General features: G+C 43.8%; 1 protein-coding gene across 1 annotated transcript in view; it reads right to left on the bottom strand.

Annotated features, from left to right (window-relative positions):
* Positions 1-982: 982 nt before the first annotated feature.
* Positions 983-18,808, bottom strand: part of LOC141258992 (uncharacterized) — a 40,540-nt gene continuing 22,714 nt past the window's right edge. The window contains exon 4 of the mRNA XM_073674354.1: positions 983-8,316. Within this exon, the coding sequence (XP_073530455.1) occupies positions 7,558-8,316 (759 nt within the window). The 3' untranslated portion in view covers positions 983-7,557. The remainder of the gene's footprint in view (positions 8,317-18,808) is intronic.

The raw sequence follows: 18,808 nt of genomic DNA, 5'->3' as shown, positions 1-18,808 counted from the left end.
GGTCACTTGTGGGAGGGTCTGCTCTTCTAGCATCTCAGGGGCTGTGTGACATGGCACCCGCAAACAATTCCAGCAAAATCTGAACTCCAAAATGGCTCTCCTTCCCTTCTGAGATTTACACTGTGACTGAAAAGTAGTTTCTGACCACATATGGGGTATTGACGTACTCAGGGGAAACATGAATGCTTGTAGGATGAAGCAGATCAGGTGATGTGTATCTGTGTAATTAGGAGGGTGAAATCTAATGATATTATAATCGAGGTGCGCAAAATTATTAGGTAGCTTGTTCTCCTCAGGCAAAATGGGCAAAAGAGATTATTTTGACTCTAAAATGTAAAAAATTGTTAACTCTTATTGTGGGTGGCAGCACTCTTGAAATTGCTAAGATATTGGGGTATGATCACAGATCCATCAAAAGTTTTGTTGCAAATAGTCACCAGGGTTGCAAAAAACGTGTTAAGAAAAAAAGACACACATTATCTGTCAAAGATTTAGAAAAATCAAAACGTGAAGCCACCAGGAAGCCATTTGCCTCCAGTGCTGTCATATTTCAGAACTGCAACCTCCCTGTAGGGCCCAGAAGTATAAGGTGCTCTGAGACATGGCCGAGGTAAGGAAGGCCAAAATTGACCACTACTAAACAGGAATGTGAAGACTGGGCCAAGAAATATCTGAAGACGGAAAAAGTCTTTTAAGAAAACCATGATTTTTATGTGGGACAAAGCTCCATCGCAGTATTGAAGTCTCCACTGTTCGGCTGCCAGAAAAGGCCTTAAAGATGAAAGAATAATGGCATGGTTCCTTCCTCACTTGACCTAAACCCTATTGAGAAGTTGTGGGCTTTTCTTTAACGGGAGAAGGTGAAGGAAAACAGTCACCTCTCTGATCAGTGTCTGGGAGGCTGTGGTTGGTTCTGCCCAAAAAGTCGATTGTCAACAAATTAGGAAACTCACAAACTCCATGGATGAAAGATTTATAACTGTTATTATTATTATTATTATTTATTATTATTATAGCGCCATTTCTTCCATGGCGCTTTACATGTGAAAAAGGGGTATACATAGCAAAAACAATTAAAATATCTTGAACACAATGTGACAGCGTAGGTACAGGAGGAGTGAGGACCCTGCCCGCAAGGTCTCACAATCTACAAGGGATGGGTGAGGATACAGAGGCTGAGGGTAGAGCTGGTCATGCAGCGGTATGGTGGAGCGGTGGTTACTGCAGGTAGTAGACTTTTCAGAAGAGGTGGGTCTTCAGGCTCTTCTTGAAGGTTTCCACGGTCGACGAAAGTCTGATGTGTTGTGGTAGAGAGTTCCAGAGTAGGTGGGAAGCACGCGAGAAATCTTGTATGCGATTGTGGGAGGAGGAGATAAGAGGGGAGTAGAGAAGGAGATCTTGTTAGGATCGGAGGTTGCGTGCAGGTATTTAACGGGAGACTAGGTCAGAGATATGGAGGAGACAGGTTGTGAATGGCTTTGTATGCCATGGTTAGGGTTTTGAACTGGAGTCTCTGAGCAATGGGGAGCCAGTGAAGAGATTGATAGAGAGGAGAGGCCAGGGAATAGCGGGGGGACAGGTGGATTAGTCGGGCGGCAGAGCTTAGGATAGATTGGAGGGGTGCGAGAGTGTTGGAAGGGAAGCCACAGAGCAGGAGGTTGCAGTAGTCAAGGCGGGAGATGATGAGGGCGTGCACTAGTGTTTTTGCAGATTCATGGTTGAGGAATGTGCGGATCCGGGAGATATTTTTGAGTTGGAATCGGCAGGAAATGGAAAGCGCTTGGATATGTGGTTTGAAGGAGAGTTCAGAGTCCAGGGTTACCCCAAGACAGCGAGCTTGAGGGACTGGGGAGAGTGGGCAGCCATTGACGTTGATAGATAGGTCAGTTGGGGGGGTTAAATAAGATGGCGGAAAGATGATGAATTCTGTTTTGCCCATGTCAAGTTTTAGAAATCTAGCAGAGAAGAAGGATGAAATAGCAGACAAACATTGTGGGATTTTGGTTAGTAAGGAGGTGATATCGGGTCCAGAGAGGTAGATCTGTGTGTCATCAGCATAGAGGTTATAATGAAAGCCATGAGACTCTATAAGCTGTCCCAGGCCTAAGGTGTAGATGGAGAAGAGTAGGGGTCCTAGAACTGAACCTTGGGGGACACCGACAGATAGGGGGTGAGATGAGGAGGTGGTATGTGAGTGGTAGACACTGAATGTCCGGTCTGTTAGGTATGAGGAGATCCAGGATAGGGCCAAGTCTGTGATGCCGAGAGATGAGAGAGTCTGGAGTAAGAGGGAATGGTCCACTGTGTCAAAGGCAGATAACAGGTCTAGGAGGAGGAGGACAGAGTAGTGTTGCTTAGATTTGGCGGTTAGTAGGTCGTTGGTGACTTTAGTCAGTGCAGTTTCAGTAGAATGGTGCGGTCGGAAACCAGATTGTAGGCGGTCAAAGTGGGAGCAGGAGGAGAGGTGGGAGGACAGCTCAGAATGGACGTGTTGTTCCAGTAGTATTGAGGCATAGGGGAGAAGTGATATGGGGTGATAGCTAGTCAGAGAGGATGGGTCAAGGGAGGGCTTTTTGAGGATGGGTGTGATTGAGGCATGTTTGAAGCATGAGGGGAAGACACCAGTTGTTAGTGACAGGTTGAAGAGGTGGGCTAGGGGTGGGATGAAGATAGTGGTAAGATTTTGGATGAGGCGGGACGGGATTGGGTCAAGTTTACAGGTGGTGAGGTGTGATTTGGAGCGTAAAGAGGAAAATTTATTTTCCGTAATGGTGGAGAAGGTGGTTTTGGAGGAGGAGGGTTGAGTAGGTGTGGGGAGGGGCTGTGGGGGCTTTAGGCAAAAGCTTTGTCTGATGGTGTCAATCTTCTGCTTGAAGAATGAGGCAAAGTCTTCAGCTGAAATAAGAGGAGAGGGAGGAGGCACTGGGGGACGGAGGAGAGAATTGAAGGTGTTGAATAGTTGTTTGAGGTTGTGAGACAGGGAGGATATGAGAGATGCAAAGTATGTTTGTTTTGCTGCAGTGAGTGTGGACTTGAAGATAGTGAGGGACTGTTTGAATGTGATGAAGTGCTCATTGGAGTGGGACCTTTTCCATCTACACTCAGCAACCCTGGAGGCCCGTCACAGTTCTTTAGTTAGGCTGGTGTGCCAGGGTTGTCTGTTGATTGTGCGAGAGTTGGTATGTGTGAGGGGGGCCCGAATCGAGAGCTGCAGCTGTTGTGGTGTTGTATAAAGAGGCAGCAAAATATGCATCATGTAAGGAGCTAATGTCTGTAAGAGGGAGAAGGGATTCAGAGAGTGAGTGTAGGTCAAGGTGTTTGAATTTCTGGGAGGGTATGCAAGTTTGTGGAGTGGGGATTGTTGCTCTGGAGAGTAGGAGGTAGAGAATGTCAGTAGGTTGTGGTCAGAGAGAGGGAGAGGTGAGTTAGATAGGTTAGATAGGGAACAGAGGCGGATGAAGATGAGGTCCAGTGTGTGGCCATCTTTGTGGGTGGGTGTGGAAGACCACTGAGTAAGACCAAAGGGGGAAATGAGGGATAGAAGCTTAGAGGCAGCTGAGAGGGAAGTGTCAATGGGGATGTTAAAGTCGCCCATGAGGATAGTGGGGATGTCAACTAAGACGAAATGAAGTAGCCAAGTGGTGAAGTGGTCAAACAAAGTGGTGGGTGATCCTGGGGGGCGGTAAATGACAGCCAGTTGGAGGTTGGAGGGGGAGTAGATGTGTATGCAGTGCACTTCAAAAGAGGGGAGAGTAATGGAGGGTGGCAGTGGGATATGGGTGAAGGAGCAGCTTTCTGAGAGGAGGAAATCTATTCCTCCACCATGCTTGCCAGTGGGGGCTGGGCAGATGAGTATAAGATTAGAAGGGTTACGAGAGTTTGAGATAGATCATGGGTAGGAGGTGGAAGTGATTGTAGGGATGTGGTGAGGAGGGCCGGGATGTGGAGAGATGTCGCCGGCAGTGAGGAGGAGCAGAGAAAGCGTTAGTAGGTGGGAGCAGGAGAGGGCATGAGGTGGCTATCTGTGTTTGGAGACAAAGGATTGTATGTTGAGGAATAGCTCTGAGGAGGAGGTGAGATGGGTGGGGAGAATGGAGGGAGAGATGAAGAGTTCATTACTAGGTGTAGGGATTAGGGGTGGTTGGAAAAAATGAAGGATTAAGGGGGTGAGAGTGAAAACAAAGACAAACATTGACAAACATTGACAAAAGACAAACTTCTTTTTATTGAAAAGAAGAGTGACTACATTAGTCACTGATTTTTAAAAAAAATATTTTGAGTTGTTTGGTTATTATTTTCATCACTGTAACAGATGAAAAATAGACAGCTAAGATGGGAAAATGTACATTTTTAATTTAGTTGCATAATAATTGTCCAATAATTCTGTACACATAGATATTCTAAGAAAGACAAAATCTCACTTTTACTTTCTTAAATATTCAGGTTTATTAACTATTTGTATTAACTGACAGCAATATAGTTCTTCAATAATAAAATTAATCACCAAAAATACAAATTGCATCATAATTATGCACACAGTATAGGTAGAATCATGTCCCAATAGCAAGCAAGTGTTGCTGGCCGCTGTATTCAGGTGGCATGTGTAACCATCTAATATTAGATAATTGGAGAAATGAAGCAGGCTCAAAAATATATTTTAAACACTGTGCACACTTGGTAGGTAAACACTTGTGTTTAAGTTTCTGAATTAGGGAGCTTTCTCTTAAATAATAAAATGAATATTATTATTTATTTTTAGAGCACCATTGATTCCATGGTGCTGTACATGACAGAAGGGATTGAAGATGGACTCAAAATCAACTCCAAAACCTACTGACAGTTTTTAAATGAAAAAATGATGCATCTCAAAACATAGGGATGGCACAAAACAGAAACAAGCCTTGAATTCAGAATTTGGATTTAGTTGCAAAATTTGCAATGAATATTTTAATACTACCCCTGATTGGGAAAAAACAGCTATTAAGCTGCTGTATATCACAGTCACAGTCACACTTAGTGGTGATGATGAGACACTAGAGCAGTTCACTGTGTATCACTTGAATCTTGTATTTCTATTCACAGACTGAGGCCATCACTCCCATTTTCAATCTTGTACATCAGCACTGAAGTAGTACGCTACAATCACATTAAGTCACGCCAGGCGCCAATAGCTTTCTCACAGGGTGTGCTGCATGTGTGCTGATCCTCGCAAATCAAATTGCAGATTGTTGAATTGGAACTATAGACTTCAGGAAATTCGACTCAAATTTGATCTACCACGGATTGATCCGCTCATCTCTAATTATTAGTGATGAGCGAGTATGTTCTGTTAACCCTTTCGGCGAGTATGCTCGCGCCGAGCACCGAGTAGTTACAGCTGCTCGGTGTTATGTTTGAATCACTCCCGTGTGCATGATTTGCGACTGTTTGCCAACTTTAATACATGTGAGGAATGTGTAAGAAATAGACATTAGATCATGGTAATGTCTAATTTTCTGTGTTTGCTTAATAAGTATGCCCAAAAATGCCCTAATAGTCCACGTTAAGCATGCTTATAGAGCTGCAATAGCCTAAAATGGCCAAATGAATATCCTTTCAGCCTGACAGGATGTATACTTCGGTATTTTGAAATTTTTTGGGGAACAGTGTAGTACACAAAGTGTAATAGTCATTTGAGTCCCATGGCAGCTTTTAAACTTGACACACCACACCAGCTTATTGCTTGATGTGTGCTTCTCATAGTCATTGGTAGGATCTTTAAATCTAGTTATTCTTTGCCTTTGTCTTCAGAAAGCATTTAAATAATCTTAATTATATGAATTGTAGAAAAACATAGATTTTTGTTTTCTTATACCGTAAAGTATTTGTTAAAAAAATACAGTGTGGAAACTAAAAAAATAATCATCATTGAGTTATATTGCAGGATAAAAGGATGTTAGATTTTTTTTAATGGTTTTTAGGAAAAAGATAATTTTCTTAAAAGGAACCTGACAGCTGATATCTGCTTCTTGAACCCCAGGCAGCATGTATCAGACAGTGCTGTAGCTGTGTATTCCAACCAGGTATGGTTTACTCTGAAATGCTATGGCATTTCAGAGAAAACATGCATTTAAAAGTCGGTTGGGTACAATGCCGAATGGGTGACTGGTCCAGGAGGTTGGTCGTGGCAGCTTCTTCCTGCCCGTTCACCATGAGTGACAGGTCTCTCTTTATATACACACATACAGTAAGAAGAGACATGTCACTGAAAGGCATGGAGAAGCCACTGGAGACTGTTTTTTTTTGACGAGTCCCTCAAGAGGCTAGTTCCCCGGATGGTTTCTAAATATGTGTTTTTTGTGAAACTTTGCACCGATTCAGAGTAAAAAATTCCTGGCAGAAATGATAGCGCCAGTGTATGATACATGCTGCCCGAGGTTCTTGCAGCATGTATCATCTGTCAGGTTCATTTTAAACTCCATGTAATAAAACTAATATAAAACTAATGAATGTAGCCTTGAGTATTTAAGATGAAATTCCAGCTCAGGTATTCAAAGGATGACGATTTTCATTCCAACCATTAAAAAATATGGTTTTAAAGATCAGATTGTAGTTCACAGGATATCAGAAATACCAAAAATATTCCTGTGAGATATTCAGTGGTGAAGCATTTTCAACAACCTGTTGCTCACAAAGGATATCAAACTTAAAACAACACATCAAATATTAAACACCAGTGGGGTTCAAAGAGTCTAATGCACATGGCGGTCAATGACTATTCTTTAAAGGGGTTTTCCAAGACTTTAACATTCATGGCCTGTCCTTAGGATAGGTCACTAACATCTGATGAGTGGGGGTGTTACACCCAGCGTCGGCCTTAACTGCTCAGTTATGAGCTGCACAACACTACTCTGTCGACTGTATAGTGGCCGTGGCTGGTTACTGCACATCTGCCCCTAATCAGTATGGTGCGGATGTGCAGTACTTGGTCGCGACCACTATCCCATTGATGGAGCTGTGCTGTGCAACTCCCTAACTGAGCAGTTCAGGCCGACACCCCCACTAAGCAGACATTGATGACCTATCCTGAGTATATGCTATCAATATTAAAGTCGTGGATAACCCCTTTAATGTTTGTAAGTGACAGCCCTATTCAGATTGCAGATGTTACACTTGTTTAGACCTAGCAATCACTGATGTTTTGAACTTGACTTAGGCTGCACTCATCAAGTTGCATAAATTTGATCTGGTGTTTGATATGTCACATACTGTTGTAACTTGGAAGGACAATACACGTGCAGATGAGCAGCAGGTGGTTCATGGGGCTTAGTTCATGTTTATTTGTCCTCCGTTTTCTATTATAGGAATTTCTGGTGACAGAGACAAATATAGTGTTCGTGTCTTCAATAGCAATCTGTAATGCAGTGACGTGATCCACATGAAGCCAGTGGATTACTGATTGAAATGAAGATCTTCATCCCTTGTATCCCATAACTGATACTCAAGTCTGCATCCAACATGTTTTTTTGTGTCTTGGAGCGAGCACTATTTACACCCAGATGCAACTCTTAAATTACTTTAATAGTCGGCCACCAAATCCTCATCTAACTTTTGTAAATCTTGATGTAACTTTTTAATCTCCTCAGCACATTCTCTGATTTGTGCAGCCTCCTCTGTCTTACATCCATCCTGTATTTCCTTTGCTCCTTTAAAAATAAAAGTAGCATCAACGACTATAAACAAAGCTGCAAAAACCCCTGAAATGACTCTAAATACCTGGAACCCCCGAGCTGCTATCTGCATCCCATGAGTCGCAGCGGCTGACACCTTGCCCAGCTGAATCATCCTGCCAACCTCTAATGCAGCATATACACCTCTCCCCCCAGCCCTGGCTGCATCAGAACTGTCTACCATTTTTTGCTTAGACATTATGTTAGTAACTAATGAATCCAACTTTTTTGAAGCCTTTTCCAGTTCATTCATCTCTGCATTTACTCTCTTTACAATCTCTTCTACTTGGCTGCATTTATTTTTCATATTTACAGAATCAGCAATAGAAGCCGATGCCCCTGTAATTCCTCCAACTGCAGCAACACCGGCCCCGATACCACTGAAAATAAGTGATGCCCCTGCTGTAAAAGGGGCTAAAACGAGGCCTGCGAGGGTGGTGATGCCTCCAGCAATTCCAACTGAACTTCCCGCTACACTGGCAATGGTGGCCGTTCTGTGAAAATCATCCAAATCATCTGCGATGGTTAGAAGTTCTGTAGAGCAATCTGCTATACCATTCAGCAAACAGGTCAAGATTCCTCTAAGTTCTTCAATAGAAACATCCAGCTAGTAAAAAAAATGAAGAGATAACAAAAATGGTATCATTTTATTTAGTTTTCACTCACATTACTAAACAGCAATAGATTTATAATGAAGACCATTTATGAGCAATGCTGGAGGAAATTGTAATATTACAGCAGCCTCATTTTCTTGTATTTTGGGAAGATCTTTTCCAGAAAACAGTCTACGACCTACTTACAAAGATGATAGTGATATTTTCGTATCCTAGCTTCTATCCTATGGGGTGTGACATTTATTGAATATGCTATGCAGGATCAGTCGAGTTAAAAGCTTAAAAAACAAACAAAAAAACCCAGTTATACTCACCTTTCTTCGTCTGCTTTTTATTTTGCCTCCACACCTGCTGCAGCTCCCCGGTCCTTCGTGTAAGTCTTCTGTTCTGCGGCTGTGGAATAACAGGTACTGGAAAGGTGTTTATAAAGTTGTATTAAGGGGCTTTATTCCCTCATCGCCGATTTAAAACGACAATAGGGAATAAGTTTATAGCGTCCCCAGAGTCTGAAAATCTCCGGTTTCTCAGCTACTGGGGGTAGCGAAGACCCTGGAGAACACTATCAGGGCCGTTTTTCATCCAGTTCCTGATCATTCAATGAATAACGGCGATCACGCAAAAAAATGAAAAATAATTTCTCTCTCTTCTGACATGATATAACATGTCACAGGACAGAGAGATGATGTCCCCAAGCCCTTCTCTGTACCTCCGCCACCCCCCCAGGCCCTCCTGCTCCGTCACCCAGCCCTCCACCTCCTCGTCATGAAAAAAATGGCATGCGCATGAGCAGTGAGCCCGCCGAGATCTGCCGGCCGGCACCTGGCAACAGCAGGGAATTTTCCTATTGGTTCTAGGCTTTTGATCACTGTGATAGACCCTGTCATAGTGATCAAAAGCCCAATAATTAGTAAATCCTTTGGGCTTAGGGATAGTGTTGGGCTAAGGGTTACTCTTAGGATTGGGCTTAGGATTTGGGTTGAACATAGATTTTTTTGAAAAGTTTGTAAAAAAAAGATGATGATATGACGACTAGTGTTGAGAACTAGTGCTCGCTACTTGAGTTTGCATCGGGTGCTCGGGTATGCACCGAGTATCACTGGTGCTCAAGTGACATGCTTGAGTCCCTGCTCCGTATGCTTTGCGGCTGTTAGACACCCAAAGAACATGTGGGGATTGCCTGCCATTCACGGGCAATCCCTGCATGTTTTTGCTTGGGTGTCTAAGAGCCGCAAAACATGAGGGGATGGGGACTTAATCATGTCACTCGAGCACCTGAGATACTTCGTGCAAAACCGAGCACCCAAGGTAAACTTGAGTAGCAAGTAGTGTTGAGCCACCCCCGTAGTGTTCGGGTTCGGTTCGGTTCGTCGAACACCGGGATGTTCGAGGAACTGTTCGTCGAACTGTTCGTCGAACACCTTAGAACACCGTCGAACACCGTTAAAACCAATGGCAGGCAAACAAAAACACATAGGAACACATAGAAAACACCTTCAAAGGTGTCCAAAAGCTGACAAACTGCTCAGAAGACGCTTTCTTTAAAAAAGCCGGCCGGCAATTCAGCAGCGGCATACACCGGTACCCGACAATTTAGACATGAAGGAATAGAGCATCACACATAGATTAGATAGATAGAAACATGTCAGTCACATATATATGAAGTACAGTGACAGTGTTGCTTACTGTACTTGTCATTTAGTGTAAAGGATTTATTAAAAAATATAATAGTGTTTTCGTGCACCGTCTCTTTAAAAAAGCCGGCCGGCAATTCAGCATCTGTACCCGACAATTTATAACAGACAGAATAGAGCTTCACACATAGATTAGATAGATAGAAACATGTCAGTCACATATATATGAAGTACAGTGACAGTGTTGCTTACTGTACTTGTCATTTACTGCAAAGGATTTATTAAAAAAAATAATAGTGTTTTCATGCACCGTCTCTTTAAAAAAGCCGGCCGGCAATTCAGCATCTGTACCCGACAATTTAGAATAGAAGGAATAGAGCTTCACACATAGATTAGATAGATAGAAACATGTCAGTCACATATATATGAAGTACAGTGACAGTGTTGCTTACTGTAATTGTCATTTAGTGTAAAGGATTTATCAAAAAAAATAATAGTGTTTTCATGCACCGTCTCTTTAAGAAAGCCGGCCGGCAATTCAGCATCTGTACCCGACAATTTATAACAGACAGAATAGAGCTTCACACATAGATTAGATAGATAGAAACATGTCAGTCACATATATAATAAGTACAGTGATAGTGTTGGTTACTGTACTTGTCATTTAGTATTAAAATAAAGGATTTATTATTAAAAAAAATTGGCGTGGGATTCCCCGTAATTTTAGTCTCTAGCGGAGGTTAAGCAGACGGCTGGGGCAGATGTTTGAAGCCTGGGAAGGGGGTAATACCCACGGAGCTTCCCAGGCTACTAATATCAGCCCCCAGCTGAATACCTAGCCTTTACTAGCTATTAAAATGGAGGACCCCCCCCCAAAAAATGACGTGGGGTCCCCCCTAATTTAATAGCTAGCAAAGGCTAGGCAGACAGCTGGGGGCTGATATTAATAGCCCAGGAAGGGAGCCATGAATATTGGCCCCCTCCCAGGCTAGAAACACCAGCCGTCAGCCGCCCCAGAAATGGCGCATCCATAGGATGCGCCAATTCTGGCACTTAGCCTCGCTCTTCCACGCTGCCCTGGTGCGGTGGCAGGGGGTAATAGGGTTGGGGTTGATGTCAGCTTATAATGCCAGCTGACATCAAGCCCAGGTTAGTAATGGAGAGGCGTCTATAAGACACCCCCATTACTAACCCCATAGTCAAAGTTAAAAAAAAAACACAAACACCCAGAATAAAGTCCTTTTATTGAAATAAAGACACAATTCTTTATTGTTCTAAATTAAACCATACTTACCATCACGCCCATTCCAGCTGAAGCCAACGATCTCCTGCAATAAAAGAAAAATAATAAAGCAACCTCATCCTTACCTTTCCATGGTTCCCAGGACAGCTCCAGCTCTGCTACATCGAGATGACAGGCTGGACCGCAGCAGAACGCTGCCATCCAGCCTGTCATCCCGCGGACACTGAGAAGCGCAGGCATGCTTGCGCTCCTCAGTGTCTGACTGTGACGGCATCCAGATGAGCCGACAATGAACTCGGCTCACCTCATGTACGTCACTGACAGCGTGGGAAAATTCTCCTGCACTCAGCGCTTCAGCGTGAGAATTTTCCCACGCTGTCAGTGACGTGCATGAGGTGCGCCGAGTTCATTGGACATGACCTCGGCTCATCTGGATGCCGTCACAGCCAGACACTGAGTAGCGCAAGCAAGCCTGCGCTTCTCAGTGTCTGCGGGATGACAGGCTGGATGGCAGCGTTCTGCTGCGGTCCAGCCTGTCATCTCGATGTAGCAGAGCTGAAGCTGTCGTGGGAGCCATGGAAAGGTAAGGATGATGTTGCTTTATTATTTTTCTTTTATTGCAGGAGATCGTTGGCTTCAGCTGGAATGGGCGTGATGGTAAGTATGGTTTAATTTAGAACAATAAAGAATTGTGTGTTTATTTCAATTAAAGGACTTTTTTCTGGGTGTTGTGTTTTTTTTAAATACTTTACTAGAAATTCATGGTGGTCATGTCTAATATTGGCGTGACCCCATGAATTTCGGGCTTAGGGCCAGCTGATAATGCCAAGCTGGCCTTAACCCCTTTATTACCCAGTGAGCCACCGCACCAGGGCCCTGGATGAGTTGGGTACAGCACCAGAAGATGGCGCTTCTATGAACGCGCCATTTTCCGGGGCGGCTGCGGACTGCAATTTGCAGCGGGTGGGGCCCAGAAAGCTTGGGCCTCCCTGCGCTGCAGATTCCAGCCCCCAGCTGCCTAGTTGTACCTGGCTGGACACAAAAATAGGGCGTAGCTCCACGCATTTTTTTTTTAGATTCATGAAATTCATGGAATAATTAAGAAAAAAAGGGCTTCCCTATATTGTTGTGTCCGGCTAGGTACAAATAGGCAGCTGGTGGTTGGGAGCAGCCCGTTCCTGCCTGCTGTACCTGACTGGACACAAATATAGGGCGAAGCCCCACATCAATTTTTTTTTCATTATTTCATGAATTTCCTGAAATAATTTAAAAAAAATTGACGTGGGGCTTCGCCCTATATTTGTGTCCAGTCAGGTACAGCAGGCAGGAACGGGCTGCCCCCAACCACCAGCTGCCTATTTGTACCTGGCCAGACACAACAATATAGGGAAGCCCTTTTTTAAAAAAATTATTTCATGAAATAATAAAAAAAAAATTGACGTGGGGCTTCGCACTATATTTGTGTCCAGCCAGGTACAGCAGGCAGGGACGGGCTGCCCCCAACCACCAGCTGCCTATTTGTACCTGGTTGGACACAACAATATAGGGAAGCCCTTTTTTTCTTAATTATTCCATGAATTTCATGAAATAATTTAAAAAAAAAATGCGTGGGGCTTCGCCCTATTTTTGTGCCCAGCCAGGTACAACTAGGCAGCTGGGAGCTGGAATCCGCAGCGCAGGGAGGCCCAAGCTTTCTGGGCCCCACCCGCTGCAAATTGCAGTCCGCAGCCGCCCCAGAAAATGGCGCGTTCATAGAAGCGCCATCTTCTGGCGCTGTACCCAACTCATCCAGGGCCCTGGTGCGGTGGCTCACTGGGTAATAAAGGGGTTAAGGCCAGCTTGGCATTATCAGCTGGCCCTAAGCCCGAAATTGATGGGGTCACGCCAATATTAGACATGACCACCATGAATTTCTAGTAAAGTATTTAAAAAAACACAAACACCCAGAATAAAGTCCTTTAATTGAAATAAACACACAATTCTTTATTGTTCTAAATTAAACCATACTTACCATCACGCCCATTCCAGCTGAAGCCAATGTCTTCTGCAATAAAAGTAAAATAATAAACCAACATCATCCTTACCTTTCCATGGTTCCCAGGACAGCTTCAGCTCTGCTACATCGAGATGACAGGCTGGACCGCAGCAGAAAGCTGCCATCCAGCCTGTCATCCCGCGGACACTGAGAAGCGCAGGCTTGCTTGCGCTCTGCAGTGTCTGGCTGTGACGGCATAAAGATGAGACAAGTTCATGTCCAATGATCTCAGCTCACCTCATGCACGTCACTGACAGCGTGGGAAAATTCTCCTGCACTCAGCGCTACAGCGTGAGAATTCTCCCACGCTGTCAGTGACGTGCATGAGGTGAGCTCATTCATGTCCAATGAACTCAGCTGACCTCATGTACGTCACTGACAGCGTGGGAGAATTCTCACGCTGAAGTGCTGAGTGCAGGAGAATTCTCCCACGCTGTCAGTGACGTGCATGAGGTGCGCCGAGTTCATTGGACATGACCTCGGCTCATCTGGATGCCGTCACAGCCAGACACTGCAGAGCGCAAGAATGCCTGCGCTTCTCAGTGTCTGCGGGATGACAGGCTGGATGGCGGCGTTCTGCTGCGGTCCAGCCTGTCATCTCGATGTAGCAGAGCTGGAGCTGTCGTGGGAACCATGGAAAGGTAAGGATGAGGTTGCTTTATTATTTTTCTTTTATTGCAGGAGATCGTTGGCTTCAGCTGGAATGGGCGTGACGGTAAGTATGGTTTAATTTAGAACAATAAAGGAATGTGTCTTTATTTCAATTAAAGGACTTTATTCTGGGTGTTTGTGTTTTTTTTAACTTTGACTATGGGGTTAGTAATGGGGGTGTCTTATAGACGCCTCTCCATTACTAACCTGGGCTTGATGTCAGCTGGCATTATAAGCTGACATCAACCCCAACCCTATTACCCCACTGCCACCGCTACAGGGCAGTGGGAAGAGCGAGGCTAAGTGCCAGAATTGGCGCATTCTAAGGATGCGCCATTTCTGGGGCGGCTGACGGCTGGTGTTTCTAGCCTGGGAGGGGGCCAATATTCATGGCACCCTTCCTGGGCTATTAATATCAGCCCCCAGCTGTCTGCCTAGCCTTTGCTAGCTATTAAAATAGGGGGGACCCCACGTCATTTTTTTGGGGGGTCCCCCATTTTAATAGCTAGTAAAGGCTAGGTATTCCGCTGGGGGCTGATATTAGTAGCCTGGGAAGCTCCGTGGGTATTACCCCCTTCCCAGGCTTCAAACATCTGCCCCAGCAGTCTGCTTAACCTCCGCTAGAGACTAAAATTAAGGGGAACCCCACGCCAATTTTTTTTTAAATAAATCCTTTATTTTAACACTAAATGACAAGTACAGTAATCAACACTGTCACTGTACTTCATATATATGTGACTGACATGTTTCTATCTATCTAATCTATGTGTGATTCTCTATTCCTTCTATTCTAAATTGTCGGGTACAGATGCTGAATTGCCGGCCGGCTTTTTTAAAGAGACAGTGCATGAAAACACTATTATTTTTTTTTAATAAATCCTTTACACTAAATGACAAGTACAGTAAGCAACACTGTCACTGTACTTCATATATATGTGACTGACCTGTTTCTATCTATCTAATCTATGTGTGATTCTCTATTCCTTCTATTCTAAATTGTCGGGTACAGATGCTGAATTGCCGGCCGGCTTTTTTAAAGAGACAGTGCATGAAAACACTATTATTTTTTTTAATAAATCCTTTATACTAAATGACAAGTACAGTAAGCAACACTGTCACTGTACTTCATATATATGTGACTGACATGTTTCTATCTACCTAATCTATGTGTGATTCTCTATTTCTTCTATTCTAAATTGTTGGGTACAGATGCTGAATTGCCGGTCGGCTTTTTTAAAGAGACGGTGCATGAAAACACTATTATTTTTTTTAATAAATCCTTTACACTAAATGACAAGTACAGTAATCAACACTGTCACTGTACTTCATATATATGTGACTGACATGTTTCTATCTATCTAATCTATGTGTGAAGCTCTATTCTGTCTGTTATAAATTGTCGGGTACCGCTGCTGAATTGCCGGCCGGCTTTTTTAAAGAGACGGTGCATGAAAACACTATTATTTTTTTTGATAAATCCTTTACCCTAAATGACAAGTACAGTAAGCAACACTGTCACTGTACTTCATATATATGTGACTGACATGTTTCTATCTATCTAATCTATGTGTGAAGCTCTATTCTTTCTGTTCTAAATTGTCGGGTACCCGTGTATGCCGCTGCTGAATTGACGGCTTTTCATGTTTCACTGTGAGCACTGTTCCCATCGATTTGGGCAACCACTGTAATGCCACAACCACCATGGCTGTGGCATTACAGTGAGTGGCAGACAATCCCTGCATGATTGGTGCTCTAAATAGCGCCAGACATGCAGGACACGCTTTTGGTGCACGAACAGTTATCGAACATAACCTCGAACAGCCGAATTTTTTGCAAATCGTTCGGGTTCGTCGAACAACTCGAACACCGCCCAAAACAGCTCGAATTTGAGATTGGCGAACAGTTCTAGTCGAACACCGCTCATCTCTAGTAGCAAGCACTTAAGCACTTGCGCTCAACACATATTTAATATGACAACCTAATGTTATCAAATTCTGTGTAGGACCTTTGGGTTCAAAATCCTCACTATACCCCTGGATAAAATCCTTGAGGGGTGTAGTTTCCAAAATGGGGTAATTTGTAGGGGGTTTCTGCTGTTTAGGCACCTTAGGGGCCCTGCAAATATGACATGGTGCCTGCAATCTATTTCAGCCATTTGTGTTCCAAAATTCAAATGGTGCTCCTTCCGTTCCAAGCCCTGCTGTTTCTCCAGACAGAACTTTTTGACTACATGAAGGGCATCACTGAGTTCGAAAGAAAGTGGGTAACATACTGTGGGGTCCACTATTTGGTGTTACCTCTTGCAAAAATGAAAAAAATTGGGGCTAAAGCAACATTGTGATATTTTCACAAATAAATGCAAAATATATCAAACAAATTTTTCCACTAGCATGAATTACAATGTCACAAAAAAACAGTCTCAGAATCGTTGGAGCCACTAGAAGCGTTCCAGAGTTATTATCTCATAGGCCACGGTCTCACTATCAGTATTTGTTCAGTTTTCAGTCAGTATTTTTTCTCAGGAGTGGGAGCCAAAACCAGATGAGGAACAATCAGAGAAAAGGTATAATAGAAACAAGTTACCAATTCTGCATTTCTCACCCACTCCTGGTTTTGGCTTCTACCCCTGAGAAAAAACACTGACCCAATACTGATAGTGGGGCCGTAGCCATAAAGTGACAGTGGTCAGATTTCAAAAATTTGGCCTGGTCATTAAGGTAAATATTAGCTTGGTTCCCTCCCCTCACATCAACTAAGGCTGTTTAGATTTGGACTGAATTTAATGGGAATGAATCAAATATGACAACTAAATTCAAGAGAACCTGCCCAAATCGAATTTATGGAGATTCGCTTATTTCTAGCCGCAAACTGAAAGTTAAGGCCAATCTTATTGGATTTCTGGGCAACCACATTCATTCATTCGTGTCTGCAAATTGAGATTCTGATTTGGCTTTTATCCTAAGTCATATTGCACGATTTGTTAAAGTGTTGATTGTGACTTGTAGGATTGCTGCTTCCAATAGGTGGCGCTATAGAGTTTGAGTCCTCTTTTTCTCTGAAGAGGCAATTTACATATTAAATTTCCCAGAGGAGCATTGCACGGCGAATAAGCCTCCTTACCTTGACATGCCAGAGCTGGTATGTCACTCTCCACAAGGAGAAACGTTAATCCTTAGACCATATTTCTGGGGATAATTTTTCCCACAAGTCACTGCATACCCTTAGCGTAACTGGAACCCCAGTGAACTTATATTGGTGTAGTAATGGTAAATACGTTGACTGACATGCGCACATGAGTTTTTTACCACAGTATTCGTTAGTCAAAACCCGTAGTGTGTGATAAATACAGAAGTGGTGACTCAACATGTGCACGTGGCCTAAATCTAACTATTGGCACACAACTATATGTGATTCAAGTTGCATAGTTGGGGGGTGAAAGCATGTAATAGATTTTGAATTTTGACTCATGAACTTATACTGAATGTTTAAAAAAAAAAAAAAACTTTATACAAAGCAATTCTATGATCTCTAGTACTACAACCCCAACCACTGATGAAGTAAGGTCCGTCCTCCCATGGTGAACCAAAGCAGGAAATCTCTAAGGGCTCTCTTACACTGTGAGAGAATCGGGCCACTTATGCCAATGACACTCGGTGTCTCGGGTGTGTCAGGTTTGACAGAAACTCATACAGGGTCTGGCTGTAGAAGGTTGCTGCGTTTGGCCTTGCAAACATCTTCCTTACATGATCCCTCTCTATTTAGGACCCAGCGGTGATCCTCACCTTGCTTGGGGATTATACCTTTAGGACCCAGCGGTGATACTCACCTTCTGCTGCTAATTACCACACCCTTGCTGTATCCTTAAATACACTCAGTTTCTCCAGAGAGTGCCTGGCGATAGATTGTTCTTATCTATTCAGGCTTTGAATTCTAGTAGTCGGCTAGAATTTTCTTGGGAGTGCCTTCATGGATTGTTGCCTTGTTTTCCCCAGTCATCTCTTTAAGTTAAGTGTATTCCGTTGTTAGTTTCCCTTGTGTGTACTTTAGTTTGCAGTGGGGCTGACTAGTGCTCACCCCTCCCGCTCCCTACTTAAGGCCTAGCTTTAGGGTCAGCAAGGGCCAGGTTTCCTGCTCGGCGATAGGTGCAGGACCTATATAGGGTCCATAGGGGAGTCATGGTTTGTCATTTGAGCTGTTTAGGGGTCTCCACTCCCCCTTTCCCCACTTGTAGGGAACCCTTCCCTTTTCTTGTCATTATATGGTGGGCTCTTCCCATACCAAATTCTGTCAGAGATTGATCCGAATGTCACCCTAGTGTGATCCGATTCTCTCGCATAAGAGAATCGCAGCCCAGGTGCGGAGAAGACGGAAAACTTAATTTCTGCATCTTCTCCATTGTCTATGTGAGTGTACATCGTTTTGCACTGGGATGACATCTGAGTGCAGTCCGATGTTTCACACGCACTCATAGACTTGTATGGGTGCACATGGACCAATTATCGGATTCACTCGCAGCATGCTGTGATTGTTTTCTCATACCGAATCAACATTGGCTCAAGTGCTATCTGATAAAACATCACATAGCACTTAGCCGTGTTATACGCCAGTGTGTCACGCAAGGTGTGGGAAAGACTTAGTGCAACACAAAGGGAAGAGGGAAAGGGAGCCCAGACTCTAGAGAAAGGGGGGAGTGGAGACCTCCTGGCTGATAGAATATCACCCTGTCTCACCTAAAGTCCCTATATTGTCTCTTCACCAATCGCCGCACGAGTTCCTCGCCCTGTCTTTCCATAGCGTTTGGCCCTGGCTAGGAAATGGAGGGAATGAGCACTAGTCGATCCCCACTGAACACTAAAGACAACAAGTGAGGACAAACAAGGGAAAATAGCTTAGCTTTAGACGACTCCAGACAAATGCGCACATGT

Source organism: Phyllobates terribilis, unplaced genomic scaffold (assembly GCF_046119375.1).
Source record: "Phyllobates terribilis strain yellow unplaced genomic scaffold, ASM4611937v1 Scaffold_3__8_contigs__length_932513732, whole genome shotgun sequence".
NCBI lineage: Eukaryota > Metazoa > Chordata > Amphibia > Anura > Dendrobatidae > Phyllobates > Phyllobates terribilis.
Note: the sequence above shows the minus strand (reverse complement) of the source record. Positions and strands in the feature narration are given on the sequence as shown.